Consider the following 18,820-nt stretch of genomic DNA (forward strand, 5'->3'; position numbering starts at 1 on the left):
AAAAATAAACACCAAAATCTCACATGGCAACTTTGATTTTCATGTATGTACATTATTTTGTTTCTTGAGCCTGAAATGCACATTTTAGAGCCTTTCAGATAAACACCATGCACTGGGACAAGGGAACACAACCTATGTAAAGTCTGAAGATCAAAAATGTGACCATATTGAAAAACTATCTTCTATCTTCAATATTTGTATCTTTCTACTATGAAGATTGGAAAAAAGCCACAGAAATTATCTAAAAGTTTGAGAAGGACATATTGAAGTCTGGTTTTTAGAATTTGTGATCCAGACTTGTGTATGTTTCAGTGTGTGTAATGAGGAAGCACTGGTCAGATGGGTGGCTCAGAGTAGCAAATGGGAGTAGATACAAGAAAACCTACTGGACCATCTACTCTCTCCCTTGCAACACAGAGCTGTTCTCCAAACGCAGTGTTGACAATTTTAGTCCTTATTTCGGATGTCCAAAATACAGAAAAGCCCTCATCTCCCTAGGAATGTTCTACAGAAGTTGCATTGTCACAAACAAAATTATACTTTTATCTCCATTCAATAATTCATTCTCTTTAACAGCTCAATACAGTACTTCCTGTACTGAAAGATTCTAAATACTTGGCTAAGACTGAAAAAGAACCTAAGGCACCCATTTCAGTAACAGAGAGCTCCACAGCAGATAAAACCCTGGGAGGAGAGTTTGAGTGGGCTGCAGTAAGTTCTGTTGCTTCAGGATGATCCCAAATGCAGAACTGCCCATCTCCCCTCCCGTGGCAGGTCTCAGCTGCACACCCCTTTGGATCTGACACAAAATCTGACACAATGGCCCTTGTCAGGCACAACCTGAAAGAACTCCAAAGACTGAGCAGGTAGAGAATTAAGCAGTCCCTTCATGCTCCCACAGAAAAGTTTACGATGGGAAACGTGGCTGGTAAAAGCTGAATCTTGTACAGACATTCTGGCAAGGGAAGGCTCCAGCGCTAAAGACTCTTGAACCACAACTTGATCACCAACAACAGCAACAAGCAGATAAAAAACCCAAACCCAACAGTCGTGATGACTACTGAGAGATGTCAGGGGAAGTATTCTGCCATAGAAAACTTTTACTCCCCTCCCCTCCCCAAAAGAAGAGATTAAAAGCCCAAAAGGGACAGTAACACCGAAATTACTCAGTTAACTGATTTACGTCTGCCAGATTTGGCCTAGCACCAGATACCTTCTCCCAGACTCTGCCTTTGTGCTGGAGAAGGGAAACTCACTGAATCCAGAAACATGGTTGTTTTCAAATGTGTACATGAGCTTCATGAGATATACCTTGTACAGGTCTGCTCTCTTCTGTCACCATGAGATTTTCCTAGTTTGCTGAGCGTTCATACTAAAGTAGAAGTGTGCGGCTTCTCACGCTTGTAAATGTAAACAGTAGACCATGTTTCGTAAATATTGCCATTATTATGAATTCCTTCTCCAAGAGAAGGGGAGGTTGAATGACAGCCTCCTTGACCAATGTGGGTAAGAGGTGGGGATGCCACCCTCCAATCCATGGTGACCTTGCTAGAGGTATTTAATAGGAAGAATAAACAAGGCAGCTGCTTCTGCCCTGCTGCTCTGATCAACCCAGAACTCCAGCTCCATGTGTCCTTCTGGCTAGGCTCGCAGCTATACTCTTCCTCTGACCAAGGTCCACTGAGCATCTTCAGCAGATACAGCATCCAACTGAAGGCACTGCAAAAGCACTAAAGCTGCTCTTTGCCTTGTTTTGCTTCCTTGCCAATACCTTCCAAGTCACACATTTTGCTTGAAATTACATGAACTGGCTAAAAACCTGCAACTTAAAACAGAGCTCTTCACTTTTAGAAGCAGTCAAGATCTTTGGGTTTTATCTGCTACTGGGAAATTCCTTAGCCTCAGCACTTTGATTCACAGCATCTTCAAGTCACTGGGGAAAGACACATGCCCCACAAACATTATCAGGTACTAACAGGTACTAAACCCTCTTTTTCTTAAACTACCCTTTCATTTCAGTAAACCATAACTGTTAACATCTCACTTGCACTTCTTACACATGATGCTGACCTCCTTCCTCCTCATAGTCTGAACAAAGTCAGACAACCTTGCAGAAAAGGAAATAAAACCTAGCAGAAATGGAGACCATGCACCCTCTTCTCCCTTCACTCAGATTTGTTTGCTAAAAATGTCAGGGTTATCAGGAAATTCTGAGCACTGTAAACCTTATTCTGACATATAAATTTACTATTAAAATGACTTTTAGGAATGCTCAGATCCTACAAGTTGCATTTAAGTCATCAGGAAATTGGGACATCATTTATTAAATGTTTAGACAAGATTTCACATGTTTCTCATTTCAAAATTTCATCTTGCATCCAACTGAGAAACTGAGAAGCAAGACCCACTCCCTGAAATCCTAAAATTCTCCCTTTTTTTTCAACGGTCTTGCCAGCTAAACTCTGGATGTCTTTGTGTTCTGTCAGACAAGAAAATGAGAATGAGTCAGTCTGTCCCTAACTGGCTTTCTAAAAGGGAAATTGAGAAGTTTGACGACATATTTGGATAAACACACTCAGTGGATAAAGTTACTTAACTTTTTATATCTCTAAGTTTGCTATAAACCTCCAAAATCCTTATAGGCTAGATTTAAGTATAGCCAATAAAAACTATAGGTTATAAATTAAGTTAATGAAAATCACTCTGTTAAAACTCTAAGGACCTTGTAAACATGTTTATCAAAGCTCATCAAAGCTTCACCACTGTAATGCAGCACCACATCCATAAATCCATGTTATTAATTGCTATACACAACTCTTACTGAAATATCAGCCCTATACAGATTGCCTTTGGTCCAGAACCCAGTTTTCTCATGGTCTCTGAACACATTGTAGCAGCCAACACTAGCTCTCACTGAAGAAGCAGTGAGTAAACTCTGAGTTTACACAGTTCAGTTCTCCAGAAAAGACAATGAAAACTGCTGTGATCATCTGTATGTGCTTTAGGTCTCCCTGAGTGTAGCACCTGGCCTAGAATAAAGGATGATTGAAATACACAGAACTGAACCTACAGAAGGGTACAAATGCTGAGCTGATTTAGCTTCCTAAGCCCTCAGTCTACCAGAGGGTAAGGAGGTTTGCAATACCACTTTGGAATGTGTCATTTCTTGCAATTGCAAATATCCAACAGCATGGCGTGTAACTCAGTAGTTTCATCAAAGGAATGTTCTTACAGATTCAAGATCCTGATCTCTGTGAATTCCCATCTTCTTTAGCTCTGTATTAACTTCAGATGCAAAGTGAGAAAAGCAGGCATTCCAATACAAAGACAGAAAAGAAGGCATTCCAAACTGAGCCTTTACTAGTTGCACAACATAAAACATTTATTTTACATGGATCAGCCTGTTTTCCACACATGGTTATAAGGATTATCAAATCTTAGGATTAGTTTGGTCAAAATTTCTTGTGTGTAATCAGTCTTAAAATTCAGCTAATTCCATACAACATCAGATTTCCCTGCCAGCATTTCATTAAAATCTGCTGTTTAATGGTTACAAATGCACAGATTTTAGTCTCAAAACAGTACACACAACCTTGCCCTTGGGTATTCTGATTACTAAGTGCAAAGACAGGTGGTTTTTTGATACATAGCAGATATCCAGAGAATTTCTTGGAGAAAACTGAGAAGGAGCTTTTCATGATAAAAATAACGACACATAAAAGAATTTTCAAAGTGCTTGGAGAAAAAAAATTAGCTTTTTAGCCACCTGACAACAAGACTGTCTCCATGGCTACATCTTTTAAATATTTCTAGTACCAAAGCACAGGTTCTGGCATTACAGTCGTATTTCATAAAGTAGTTGAAAAAATGGTGCAGAAAGAAAGAATTCAGTTTTATTAGACTGCGGAAGACTTTTGGAGTAGGATGCACAACTTTATCTAAAATAAAACAACACAGGCTACTGGTATTTAAGCTCAAAATTGAGATGAAGACTATTTAAAAATAACAAAGTTGGCAGGTGCAGATGCAAGTACAGTTCAAGATAACACACCAATTAGAGATGCAATCATTAAAACTCTGTATTCTTGGAATTAAAGCATTTAAGTAGCTAATTAAGTTTGACAGGAAATAGCAAAGCTCTGTCTAACCAAATAGCATTTCAAACAAGAAGAATTAAAAAACAAAAAAGACAAAACCCCCACAAAACACAAAAACTGCAAAACAAAAACAACTACAAACCAAACAGTCAAAGAACAAGGGTGCAAGGGCTCCTTTGCAATTTTAAGAATCCAACATAAAAGTTAGTCTGTCCAGTTGTAAATGTGGTCATGGATAGAATTTGGTTTTATACTTCTAAACTATGTGGGAAGAACATTCAGAGAAATATGATTATACTATTGGTAAATATTTAACCAAAATTAGAGAACACATCATGCTGATGTGGGAGCTGTACAGCTGCAACATAAAAACGAAAGCAGAAAAGTGGAGCCAAACAAGAGAAATGTATTTATCTGTGTAAAAGCATATCCAAATCTTCTGTGAATAGATAATCACGTAATTGCTAGACTACTGATCATCAATTAAAAACAATGACAAGGGCTGAAATCAGATTCTGGAGACCTTTCTCCTGTGAACAATGAAGTATAAAATTAAATTGGTTTGTTTGTCACAATCTCTTTTTTATTTGCATTTGTCCCTGACTGACAGCATTGGATTCCAATGTTTTGGAAGCCAAGGAGGTTTCCACATTAGACTTTTTATGGAGAAAGAGTCTGTGAAGACATCTGAATCCAAACTGCTAGCAGAAAAAGCTTTAAATCAAATTTGTGCAACACAAAGCAACAAGTTTACTAGCAATTACCAGGACTAAATGGTATGTAAGTATTTTAAAAGAACTAGCATGAAAAACTGATGAACTATTAGCTGGTGGGTCCTTAAAGCCGACAGGGAAACGGGAGGCAGCACTAGTTTTTAACAAGAAAAGAAAAAAATACTAAAGAAGAGAACTGGCATGTGTGTGGTGAACACAAAAATCTCAAGCCAGTTGAGGGAAAAGCAGAATCATGTGCCAAGTCTGCTCTCCTTCCCCACCTGTCCTCAAGTAATGCTTTGCTGTTCTATCCTGTTAATCCTGGTACCTGAACTTAAGCAAGACTAACTGAGCTGAGAGCAGTTCATTTACCCCTCTCCCAGTATGGATACATTTCTCTTTAATGTGCATTAAAAACCCCTTGAAGGTTTGACTATTTACATACAATTGTTTGAAACAGATATTTACAAAGGCCAATTTTAACTGAGTTTCTTAGCCTGTGCACCTATCCATCATCATCCCATTTCCTCATCCATAAGCTAACTTCAACTAAAATGCAAGAATCTTCTGAATTATTCATTATCTAGTGGGTTCTTGAAAACAGGTTATCTTTTAGTGTCCAGGATAGTAAGCAAGAGTGCAGTTTGACCTCGGTAAGAGTATGTTGCAGAAAACCTTTGTGTTCCTCCCAGCAGTGTGGAAAACCTGGTAGCTTGCACATTATTGGTCAATAAAACAAATCCAGTCATGAAACAAACTTCCATAACTCATTTATTTTAACTGTACAAAGAGCCAGCTTTTTTCCACAGCAAATAATGCTGCTTTCCCAAACAGCTGCCTATCCTTACTGCACCCAAACAAAGAAGCACTATCAGAAGTTTGATTTGCCATTGCAAAAGCTGAATATTTGGATAGCTGTAGAATATCACTTCACTTTTTCCTTCTTTTCTTTCTACAAATCAAAGAATGAGATCATGGGAACCCATGTGTAAGTCTCTCGAAAAGATCTATAATGAAATATTTAGTCAGATTTTAAAGAAGTAAGTACTAGCATGTGGCGTCATAGTTTGAAAAGAGCTCAGGCATGCAGCCTTCATCCTCCTAGAGAGCCACAGCCAGACTTCCCAATGAAATAAGGCATGCAGCAGGTCATAAAAATAATGGGGAGAGGAATAAAGATGCTGAGCTCAAGGGAACAGTTAGGCTTTTAAAAATTATTCCAAATAAAGCAGAGCTCTCCTACCTCCAAGAAGAAAGGGAGAGGCTGTTTGTTTTTAAAAGAAAAATACTAAAAATATCTTCAATTACATTTATCTTAAAAAATGCTGGAGAGAACATATCACAAGTTCTCTTCAAATGAATGCACACAAATAAAAGAGCAATTAGACAAAATCTATATGATGAATATTTAAGACACTGAAACATCTTTAAGAATTTAAGACAGAGGAATACTTGGATCCCAACACAAGATGACACTAAGACCAGGAATGCAGAAAAAATCCATCCTGAACCATTTGAACACCATTCCACTTCCTTGTAGTATTCAGACATCTACCTTAATTATTTAAGAAACGTTTCATGTCATTTTGTTTGTTCAGCTGTTATAATTGCAGTGGGAAAGAAGAAGCTGATTATTTGCTGTATAACACTCAAGAAGCACTTCCTTATTTCACACAAACTCCTCACTTTCCTGCATAAAATGGAATGATGACGTTCAAAGTCATTACAGGTGCCAAGCCTTACTCACTGTCACTGCATTCAGAACAAATACATCAAACAACAGAGTACAAACAACTACATGTTAGAGGAATTTATAAATACTTCATAAGGTATATACTAACAGAAATACAGATCCAAGTTTTGTGCATTGGTTTGTTTGTTTTTTAATGTTCATTCTATTTGATCCATCTGTTCTAAGATACTTCAGTCCTTAGTATTAAAATCATTCCATTCAATTTCCTTTTCTGTTCTTGTCATCAGCTCTATAAAGAGCACGTAGTTTTGCAGTCATTATGGCAAAACGTGGAATTTTGATTGCAGCTCACAAAGAATCCCACCCTTCCCTTCCTGTTCAGATGATGTTTCTGTTTCTCCATTCTTACAGGAGATGATCTCATGGCAGGTATATCACAGCACCTTCTAGTAAGCCTAACATGGAGCAAGTTCTGTCCTCCTACTGCTCATGTCCCCCCTCTACTTTTGAGTACAGCTGTAAATTATGCTCAGAAACAAAAAAAATGAACTCTTTTCCATGTTTAACATTAAAGGCAGGATTCAGCCTATAGATCCAAAGTGGGGGACTTTGTTCAGATGCCTCCACTCTGGGGCTGGTGCCCAAGATCTCAGTGCTGTCCAAGGAAATACAGCTCCACTCAAGTGACTAAAGATAGGCATCTGTACACACACTAAAATCCCATTCTGGAAGTGATGACCTGTAGATGACATAGTTAGGTCACTGCTCCTTTCCATAACCTCTCTTTGATTAAGCAATTTGAAGGATAAATCTGTACTGGGCTCTTTATTTATACCACAATCACTTGCAGCACAGTTTCTGGTACTTGTCCCTCGTGTGCAGGTATTAACTAATGGCTCTGACCCTGCTTATCTGTTTCACATCAACAGCATCTGCCCATTCACATTTCTTACCATTCTACTTCTGCCTCCACATTAGCCTTCACATTTCAGTTTTAAGGAAACACTCTCTTGAAAGAAAATTAATTCATCCAATTCGGGGGGTGGGAGGGGGAGGGCAAACAGCAAAATCACAGAAATATCTGAAAATTATACATTTCATAGAAGTCTACTAAATTACAATTTGCATTCTGAGTTTGGACCAAGTGGAATGTGATAAGCAGATATGACATATATGGTGGAATTTGTGACAGTTCTCACTGGGATACATTTGGTAATTAAAAAAAAAAAAAACAGTTAGGAAATTGGTCCCAATGCCACATGGTTAAAAAAAAAGAAATGTGAGAACAAAAAAAAGTTCTTTGATTACTGCTGTCTTTTCTCATTACTCATGTAGAGATAGCCCTATTTATCAGCAAAGGAAAAGAAAAATATATAATGACATTTTCATGGGAAGGGGAAAAAATACAACCCGTATTTGATTCTTAACTGTTTGGCCAAGTTTAGAGTTACAAAATGTGTTTACATTAAGAACCTGAGGTTTGTTTGAATGTTTACTTTAAAAAAGTTCTGAGTTGAGAAGCTTGCAGAGTGAACTGCATGATACTGTCAGTGTAAATTACTGGTTCTGTTTGCCACAGCCCTGTGCAATGAGCAGCTGGCCAAGAGCCAAACAAAAGGGCATAATTTAAAGCACTCAATCAGTTATATTCTGAGATATTTTGTTTAGTGTTTAATAAGCTCTCCAGGGAGGGAGAAATTACGAAAGCACATTGTCCTGACATGAGCTAAAACGGTCCTCTCTTGTCACCACATTTCTGGGAATTTGACATTAATGCAGTAGATGAACTAAGTCCATATACACACATACACACACATAAACACGCTCATGTTTTTGCACATACGTATACTGAGATACATTTTGTTTTACAGATTTGCACATCTGATGTTCTTTATTGGGTTCCACCTTTCAGCTGAAACATCCACAGCCAGTGAAATTCTCACACCCATTTATAAAATCACTCATCTACTGTCTCTGCACAATTTCTTATTTCATATGTTAAGAGAGGACACAATCAAATGCATCACACACAAAGCATCATGAATGGAGAGTGAAGGCTGTTCAGGAACTGTTCTTTAGTTTATGCATTATGGAAAAAGAAAGCCTCTAGTAATATAAACCCAGGGTAACTTCAAAACTAAAGGTACATCAAAAGGTTGTTCCTTTTATTGATAAAGAGATCATGACACTTCAACCAGGATTTTCTAAGCCCAAAAGTTTAGGAAATTCTGCTGAGCCTTTAGATGCAAAATAAATGCACTGAAATGGTTGACACTTGTTTCTGAGGATTTAGCAGCATGCGTGAAAAAGAAGGGAAAAATATTATTTTGAAATCAAATGTACTTTTGATTAGAAACCAAAATGAGACATTATTATAGAACAAATAATTCTGTCCATGCTTACCCTACAGTTTGCCTCCTACACTTCTGTTATGCATTCTATGCCAAGAGTCCTGATATTATGCTAGAACAAGTACATGCTTTACAAATCTTTTTATTCTCTGCTTCCAAGTCACTATGAAACAGCAATGGCTGTTGTTGGTGCCCTTAAGACACATAAATCAATAGGAAAAAAATTAAGGTATTTTGAATTCCTGGAAGGAAGCAAAGAGAAAGGAGTTTGTAATGCCTATTCCTAGACACGGAGGAATCAATCAGAAATGTAAAATTCCTGTCCTGGTGACCATAATTTCAAGTGCATTTAGGTTTCAATTACTGTCATCTACTTACATTGTTGAAATATTTATTTCATTGGTATACAGGTAAGATATTTTTGCACACTTTAATTGCTCCACACTAATAAGCTAGCATCCTAGGAGTTTACATCTTTTAAAAACACACAAACATTCTGCTTAAAAGGAAATGGTATAAAACAACATCAGAAGACATTCTAGACTTTAAAGCCCAAATATTTACATGGGATGTCTACTCTAATCACGTTGCATCCTCTTCTTAGAATATTTACAAACTTCAAATTATAATTTGCAATAAACTCCCAAAGCATTAGATTTGTTGTCTGCGTCTTTAGTTTATTCAGAGAGCTCTCCAGAGTATGCAATTCCTAATCATCTCTAGGCAAAATTTCAACACGAAAAACAATCTACAACAGCATCAGCACTCCAGTCAGGATGGGGAAGTAAAAAAGAATACTGATCCCCAAGAACCATAGAAGAAACTCATCTCAGTACAGTAAACCAACACACCTTATATTTGAGACTGAAAAAAACAACTCCAGTGACACTGGATAAAAGGATTGAAAGAATTTTCAAAAAGCTAAAATCTACTTCCATTAGAAGTTGCAGCTGAGGGAACATCTCACCTTCTCAGCATTAGAAAAAGCAGATTGAACCCCACCATGGTATCCAAATCCAACTCAATTAGCAACTATACTCAAAACAGTTCACACTCACTGCTGTGCACCAGCACAGGTCACACATGCAAAAGTCAGAGCTACACATCTGCACAAAGCTTTTTCAAATATCCAAAGCTATCCTTTAGAAGCTAATAGTTCAGTAAAAACAAGAGTGACTTTTTTACAGGGCAACTAATTCCCAGTACTCCTGCTAAGAACAGGACCCTAAAGCTCAGCTGGATCTAGAGAAGGATTTATCATTTTATTAGAAAAAGACAAAACATCGGTGGATCTTATCTAAAGATAGGTGGCATAAAAGCACAGATTTCAGCCTTCAATCAGAGAGGCATGACAGCAGTGGCTGTCTCTCCTCCTGCATTCACTATATTGTGATTGAAGTAAAATGAAGCAGTAGAACCAACTCAAGAAAAGGAAAGGGAAAAAGGATGAATTCACTGCTGGCATTCCACAAGAAATAACTACGTGTGCACGTGTGTTCCATACCCACAAGCAGCCCATACACATCCCTTTGAAATCTGCCCTTCTACTGCATGGCTGCCTCTCATGGCACACAAACAGCCAACAACCCTGGTGCTTTAAAAAGCTGTACAAACCATTTGGAGTTTCCCACACCATAAAGATGTCACACCTTGAGACTACAGTTACATGGTGGTGGAGCTCAACAACACAAGAGCCATGCACTGATTCCCTCCTGACACCTGACAGCCGGTCACAGTTTGGATGGTTTAGCCAATGTGCTGAAGCAAAAACCTCTTCCTCAAACATGACAAGTCCTCACAGCATTTTATGTGATGGCCAGTCCAAGGAAAAACTCCAATCAGCTGAAGTGTTTATGACACAGAATGTTAGTTGCTCAGAAACCAAAACATGACCACAGCAGCAGAAGGACCAAACCTCTTTAAATGCACTCTTCAAACTGATGCACAATTAGGAGGCAGAGCCTCACAGAAAGGATAAATGTCCTTGTCCCTTCTGACCTGCATTGCTGTAGTCTGCACATTTGCAGAATTCTGCTTGCATGGAAGTGATTCAACCAAAGTCAATTTACAACTAAAAAGCCAACAATCAAACAAAATACCCCCCAAAATTACAGGGCATTTGAATGCATTTGCATGTAAGTAAAATAAGACATAGAGAAGCTACAAAATAGAAAATATTTAATAATTTTCCTAAAACTTCTTTTAAAATGTCTCCTCTTTCTTCTCAAACAAGTAGTACATTAATTTTTTTTGTTGCACAGGTTGCTCTCTCCATATAGTAAGAAATTATTTTCTTCTTTTTGAACTCCAAAGATTTCTATGAATTTCAGATGCATTTTCCTGGCTTTTTGCTAACATGGGTAATGACCACAATAGCATAAACAGGTTTCCTTTCAAAACATTTGTTTTAATTAATTTTGCTGACAGTATTTGTGATGTCATTTACTCTGGTAGAGATACTAGCTCAGATTCTCAAGTTTCCGGAGTGTTACTTGTTAACACAATGCTAATTATGGAGGCTGTTTTCATTGTTTTGGTTTTGTTTTTTTAAAAGCTAGAGCTGGCTTTTAATCTATTTTTAGAAGTTTAACACAGCATACTTTCTGAATTTAAATAAGATTGGTAGGGTATCTGTCCTTCACATCGCAGAATAAGCCACACTTGCTAGCATAATGCAATCGACTTACCAGTCTCTATAATCTCACATAGGACTTAGCATCTCAAAATTAAACCACTAGACCATAAAGTCCCAGAGCCAGAAGAGGTCAGAAAGAAGAGTGAACAAAATTAAAATGTAGTTTAGTGAATTTTCCTTTTCCACGCAAGGACTAAGATCCCCAAGGAATAAGGGCCATAACAAGATCAATCAGTTGCCAAGTTACAGCTCTCCAAGGGCCTCACCACTCTTCAGAAAAGAGGCCACAGTTCCAAAGGCAAATGTGGTGGGAGACATTCTCCCAGGGTTCTGATAAATCATTTTTCAACAGAAAGAAAACAGACTGATTTCCTCCCAAGCATTTTCGAGAATATATTATTTGGATTGTAGAGTTTTCAGCTTCAGGCCAAAGAGCATTCCTAAACACACATTTTACATGTCATCAGAAACTCTGCAAGTCCAGGTTTGACCCTGACCTTCACGACAACACTCTCCCTTGAAATGAATTATTCCAGTCAGAGCACAAAATTAACTGAGGACACAGAAGGAACTATCCACATTCTGCCCACATCACATACAGTTGGAGAGTCTACATTTTGCTCACAATTGTGCACAGATGTATGCGTGGGTAGAAACCCTTCTTTTAAAAAGTCAGCAGGTTACCTCAGCATGTACTGCTGCACACTGGAAACACTACTTTGGATGATGCCTGTTTCCAGGACAGCTCTTCTATTCATTAAGCAGTACATCTTATGTTGCATTAAGCCATAAACATTCTAGCTAACTTGATATGGTAAAAAAAAGGCCACAGAACTGAATATTAAAATAAAGGAGGTTTTCAATGCTTCCTCTTTTAAAATGAGACTATGAATGAAGGTTGGTTTGTCTATTAGCATCCAGATTTCCCTCTCTATTCCTTGGCTGAGGCTCTGAACCTCTCCTATCACCTTCCACTCCCTCTGAGAGCAGAGAAATTATGAAGGCACTGTAAGATGAAGGCCACGTATAGAAAACCTGAATAAATGGAGCATACATTTTTGTCTTTAAATAAATCAGTCCCTCAGAAGTTAAGTGTACCAATTATGTGGCTAACGTTAGGGCAACAAATTTTTCCTTGCCCTCCTATTGCCATATGCCTGTCATTTTTTTCCTACATTTTCCACTCACTGTTTCAAACATATGTTGCCACTTATATGCCAAGAAAGGAATCTCTGAATTACCCCCTTCAAGTATGATGGAATGGCAGACTGAATGGAGCCAGAGAGAGCACCATTAGCAGTTGTTCACACTTCTGTTTTCTCTTAACTTCCTCTTCCCCAAAGTTTATTCCTCCTATGCAAGGGGTCTAGAACTATAAAGTCATCTATGACTCATGCTGCAAAATATATAGCTGCAGCTATGGACTGGAGAAGCAATTCTTTACCTTTTTTTTTCTTTTTAAAGGCCACCTTAAATAATTTTTTTCTCCTTTAGGTTTCTAGATGGAAGATTCCGTTGTGAATCGCTTCCCCAAGCATCAACACTGGTGATCCAACATTCTTGTAAATTTACTGCGCAGTTTACCAGGGGTTTGCAGTCTCTGTCTCTGCAACTCCTGCTTCCCAAGGTCAGCTTGGGCACACATTTCACAGTTCCAGGGTAGTGCACCTCAAAAAACATTTATAACACTACACATGCCCTTGTTTTTGTTGTCAAGAGAAGACCATGAAAAGCTAAAATCATGCAGATAATTCTTCAGAAAGGTGGGCAGAAAAAAAGGGTAAAAGATGAAGGCAGGGGGGAAAAATGAATGTTATCCACTAAAAGAGAAGTGAGCCATTACCTTGGCACTATTAAACAGAAGTAATTAGTCCATCAAGAGAGAAATTTTTAAAATAGGTTTTAAATAACCGAGCATTTTCAAAAGGAGTCACTCAATGATAAACAGCACAAAAGCAGATATGTTGCCCAGCTTCAAGACAAGTTTCATAGAATAAAAAGTGTTAATGAACTACAGTGAATTAAAATAAAACTTCATTATTTTCTTCTCTGATGCTCTTGCACTGATTATCAGCATCACAATCACTACGTAACAGTAGTCGATCTTTTCTGGTTTTGTTTTTCATTTCTTTGGTTCACTGATTTCAAGGTTTTGTTTTGTTCTCTTGTTTGGTTAGGGTTTCTTGATTGTTGGTTTGATTTTAATGTGAGGAGATGCAGACAGAGGTTTCCAAAGGACAAAAAGGGAGCCATTCATTCAATGTCAGAAAATTACCTAAACTGCATAGTCGAGATTCAAGAATTACCTTTTACTTCCATTTAAATTCTCAAGAGCGTAATGAAACCAACAGAGATGCCCAGCCTGAAACCTGGTATTTTTTAAATATTGCAAAGCCACGGTTAGTTACTTAAAGACATGGGTTTATGCTAAGAATGGGAACTATCCAGCACGTCTTACTTTTGTTTAGCTTTATTATTAACTTTTCTTGGACATGCTGGGTTATTTTTACCTGGTTTTTAAACCTAATTTTCACCCCAGGGTATGATGTTTGTTACTTCCAAGGTGTCCCATGAACCTGACTGCAATTCATGTAGAATTATGCTTTTCCCTACATTTCTGATAGTATTCAGGATTAATTCAGAGAGGCCAAAAAGCAGAAAGGTCATGCAGCAAGCTCCACTGTCAAAAAGAGAAATCCTACAGGCTGATGCTTCCCCACAAAAACCTGGAGGGTGTTTGTGGTGATGTTTTCCTTAACACACCAGTCACATGTATATTTAGCTCTCCAAATTAACTAGTAATCCTTTGTCCCAATGTCTGCTGCACCACTGGTATAAATATCACTGGGAGACTGAGACAGAAAGATGCCTGCAGGAATAACTGTCAGTGAGAAAATGTCACACAGGCTCACCCCTTCTCCACTTTTCTAAACAGAACAGCTTACAAGTAAAAGGAAAGCAAGTTGGTAGGATGCTAAATATCACCTATTGCCCATCCAATGGATAACAGCTGGAACTTGGATTCATCAAAAATTTGCATATTAGCTTTATTAAGTCTATTGAGCTCTCATCCATGCTGTCCTGGGTATGCATTTCCAAAAAAAACTTAAAGAATTACACTGTCGGCTGTAACTGGACAAAAATACAAGGAAGTTTTAAATTCTGCTGTACATGCCTTGCTTTTCACTTGAGGATCTTCAGTACTACACATACCTGTGTCCCAGTGCTCCTCGAAGGACCAAGGAGAGTATTTTGAGGCCAACACTTCCAAAATCACTATCTTGTTTCAAGATTTTTATTGGAGCACTGTCCATCTGAAATGGATGTGGTGATGAACTGGGGGGATTCTGTGAAATGACCAAATCAATTTTTTTTATTTCTACGGATATGTTGGGACAGGCACAGTAACAAAAAGAACATGTCAACAAGTTCCCACTCTTCAAAAAACGTCCCTCAACAGCAAGTCAATATTGATGGATTACTCATACTGGAGCCTACTTTAGTCTGGGAGCAGTACAAGAGTGAAGAGAGGAACAAAAGCCATGCCTTGGGTTCAGTCAGCTTTTTCCTTGAAAAACACCTTCCAGTGTAAAAGGTACACATACCCAAAGGCTGACTAGCAGTTGTAATTTGAAAGTTCAGTGCAATTTTACCCCGAAGCCACATACAAAAACTGCATTAAGATAACACAGGAAATCACATGTAGGTCATAACATAAAGCTCAGATTTTTTAATGTGGGGGTTTTGCTTGTTTTTTGTTTTTGTTTTTTTAATGTGGTCTCATTTCCCAGAGTAAGGACTTACCTGTTTATTTAATTTATTTAATGAGGTTTATGAAATCCAGGTTCATTAAAGCTAGACTGAGATCACAAAAAATACCACGACAATCAATAAAAGACCAAACTCTGGTATCACTTTCATGTAGCCTGAGAATTATAAGCTCTATATTATACTTTTCACAAAAAAAAAGGTCTTATTAAAAACCAGATCATTCTGAACTGGACCAATTAAAATCACCAGACACATATTTTGCACACACGGTATTTAACAAGTGAATAACTTTAAAAAGTGCTTCAATTAGTTTAGAAAGATAAATTTAATATTCCATAACCAAAATATTTATTTCCAGTATTTTTAAGTGGATCATTTTCCAGTAAATTAAAACCAAGACTGGGTGGAAATTGGTCTACCTCCTTTGAATTCATTAACAACAGGAATTCCACCACATGAAAGTTCAGCAAATCGGTCTATAAATATATCCATAAAACTCTTCTGGTTCTTTCTGTTTGTTTCAATACATTTAAGTGCTTTACAGAAAGATGATGAACTCATTAAACCAATTTAAAATTTTTAGCTACACCCTTCCCAAGTGAATCCTATCACCAGGCTCTTATTTCACTTCACAACTGCTGACAGGATGGTTAAGAAATGGTTAATTCTGCAAGATTATGGCTTCCATATGCAACTACCATTCAGCATCCCACCCTAAGGGTACAATCAGCCAATAAAGGCTTTGTTCTGATTATGTAATGCATGTATTTGATATCCCACTTGAGAACTCAGTTGGATGTAAAGACAGCTATAGCCTAGTGACTTTGCAAGTAAGATGATGTCATATTTCTTTGGAAGTAACAAAACATCTGAGCATGCTCACTGTGAACCACAGAATTCAGAAGCCCAAGCACTCTTCAGTCTGAACCACTCAGCTACTCAAAAGCTGTGTCCCCCTTCATGGTTTGCTTGTTCTGTGGCACTTACAAACTTTCTGACACCAAGAACAGAAAACAATTTTCTTCCAAACTAGTCACACAAAAAAACCACACAGAACAACCCAACCCAAATTCATTTGAAATTACAGGCCCTCAAAAAATGGAATAAAATTCTCTCCCAAATTGCATCTGTGAACAAGAAAGAAAAAATGTTTTCTTCGGGCAACTTTAAAAAACGCGTACACCCAAAAGGCAGCAGCCAAAATAACACCTATGAGATCTGTGCAACTGCTAAGAGGGAAATTATATGTGTAATTCCAGCTTGTACCAATACACACATAGCTTGAGAGTTATGAAGGTGTTTAACTTAGGATTTGCATTCAAATGTTGCACATGAACACATTCCCAATACATTCATTGTTTATCAAAGTAGAAACAGTAATAGCCTCTAAATGTCATAAAACCATGCACACAAACATACACTTTAAAAGAACTGTCACCCAATGGGGGTTTAGATACAGCAGCTGTCACAGTTCAGGTCAATGAAGAAGTGGTTTTTAAAAGAGAAGAAAAGTTTAGTGAAAATAAAACATTGAAATATTCACCAGAAAAATACACAACAAAACAATAAGGTTCTATTATCAGCTGAGTAAAATCACTGTCAATTAAGAAATTACTATGAATAGTGAGCAAGAGAACAATGTCAGGGTCAGAAGAATGAAGACAGATAAAAAAACCAACCCCAAAGCTCTACTAGAAAACAAAGTGAACATTTTTCTTCATTATGAGAGCTGTGACCATTTCCTCTGTCCTCAATGCCATGCAAATGACAGTAACAAGTTGGCCCTATTTGAAACACAAGATTTCTAAGATAAGTCCATGCAGAAATGCAAACCCCAGGCATCTTCCTTTCTAAGCTCAGATGAATGTAAAAGTGAAAAGCACACATTTGCAATTGTGTGTGGATTACTTCCCGATTCTGGACCTCTTCCTTTTCCCACTGACCTCCCTCAGGGAATGAAAGTGCAATCAATGAGCCTCCCTGCATTCCAGTACAAATGCTAAAAATACCTCTGACCATTCCTTCCCAGTCACTCCACTGGACATTGGCATCTTCACACGGCCTCCCTTCACCTTCCAATAATCCATTAATGGATTTTCTTCTTCTAACACGACCAACTGGAACCTCACCTGACCAACATTAGCATCTTTTATTGGTTTTGGCTCCTAGATGCGCATAAAAAACAGACAGAGGCAGAAAATAGCACAGGAAGAGAAGAGAAGAGAAGAAACTTGTTAATAGCTGGTGCAGTAGTTAAAAAAAACCAAAACAAACAACTTCACAAGGTGATTTGGCCTCTTTTATACTGCAGCTATGAAAAGAAACAAATTATTGTACTTGTAAAAGGATTCACAAACAAGATTCCCCATTTCTTTTTCTATTATTTATGTTAATGCTATTCCCTGAAGCCTGTAGAATTCACTACCAAAAATGGGCAGCTTTGCTGCTTTGGTAAGTACCTAAAATAGAGAAAATGCTTCCAAGAAAGCCCAATATCGAAGCAAAAGTAATGAGTCCAAGTTTGACTAAATGACCCAAATTCTATGACATCAATATACAAGCAATACAGACCAGGATATCATTTAAAGCTAAGGTATCACTACCATTCCTCAGTCATTGATTCTAAATATTAGCTAGCTGAAAGAAGTCAAAACCCATTGGAACCATCATTCATTGAAGTTCAGACATACCCACAACTCCTTTGTGTAAAACTGCATCAGCTTTTCAGAGTGATTCCCAACAGATCTGGAGGCACCTCAGAATTCCCTCCAACCCTGCAATTCAGGCTGTGCTCTCCACGAGCAAAGCCCCTGATGAGGGTTGCCACAAGCCCCTGAGCTATGCATGGTTCTGCTCCAGGGATACCTGCACCTACCACAAGCGTTCCAAGAACTGCAACCATCCGTCACACTGACTGCTGAGAAAAATATACTCAGCAACATTTCTGGGCATGACTTGCTTTGATTTACATACACACAGATAGCTAAAAGTTAAGGCTCCACTTAGGTTCCCAAGCCCCAAGGTCAAAGCAATTTTATAGCTCTCAAAGTGTTTATTCTTGTCAGGCTCTGTCTAACCTTGCGTCACTCTGGACACATCTTAGGCTTCTAGCAAAATAACTCCTCCTATTTTGGTAGTGTTGGCTTCATGTATGCTCCTCTTTACTCAGCAGCAATATTAAAGACTGATTTGTTTTATGTGAGAATAGCCTCTGCCCATGTACTATGGAAATTTGAAATAAAACCAATTAAAATCAGAAAAATAAAACAGAAAAGAACTAACAAATTTCATGTGTCCCAAACTTCAATCAAATGAAGAGGTCATGCACAACTGGATCTGGATTTAACCAGTATAACACACAGTAGGAATTCAAAAATATAATTGTTCTTTTGCCGCTTTCTAGTTCTAGGCTTCTGTTTATTATAAATGGAATCAAGACATTTCTGTATCATTTCAAAAGTTAAACACAAGAGGAATGCATAACTATTACCATAAATACTGCATTACAATAACTACAACCCCTTTTCTCCTCTGTCCTTGCTACTGGCTAGAGTTATGCA

At 37.9% G+C, this 18,820-nt stretch overlaps 1 protein-coding gene across 5 annotated transcripts in view; it reads right to left on the reverse strand.

Annotated features, from left to right (window-relative positions):
• LOC134561973 (uncharacterized protein C3orf26 homolog) overlaps positions 1-18,820 on the reverse strand; it is a 219,868-nt gene that overhangs the window by 155,871 nt on the left and 45,177 nt on the right. The window contains exon 1 of one of the 5 annotated variants that reach the window (XM_063419373.1): positions 18,136-18,217. The exons of 3 other annotated variants lie outside the window; for them this stretch is intronic. In XM_063419373.1, the coding sequence (XP_063275443.1) occupies positions 18,136-18,202 (67 nt within the window). In that variant the 5' untranslated portion in view covers positions 18,203-18,217. Of the gene's footprint in view, positions 1-17,269; positions 17,398-18,135; positions 18,218-18,820 lie in introns of those variants that run through there. One more of the 5 variants, XM_063419376.1, reaches the window with a different exon arrangement.

Source organism: Prinia subflava, chromosome 25 (genome assembly GCF_021018805.1).
Source record: "Prinia subflava isolate CZ2003 ecotype Zambia chromosome 25, Cam_Psub_1.2, whole genome shotgun sequence".
NCBI classification, from domain to species: Eukaryota; Metazoa; Chordata; class Aves; order Passeriformes; family Cisticolidae; genus Prinia; species Prinia subflava.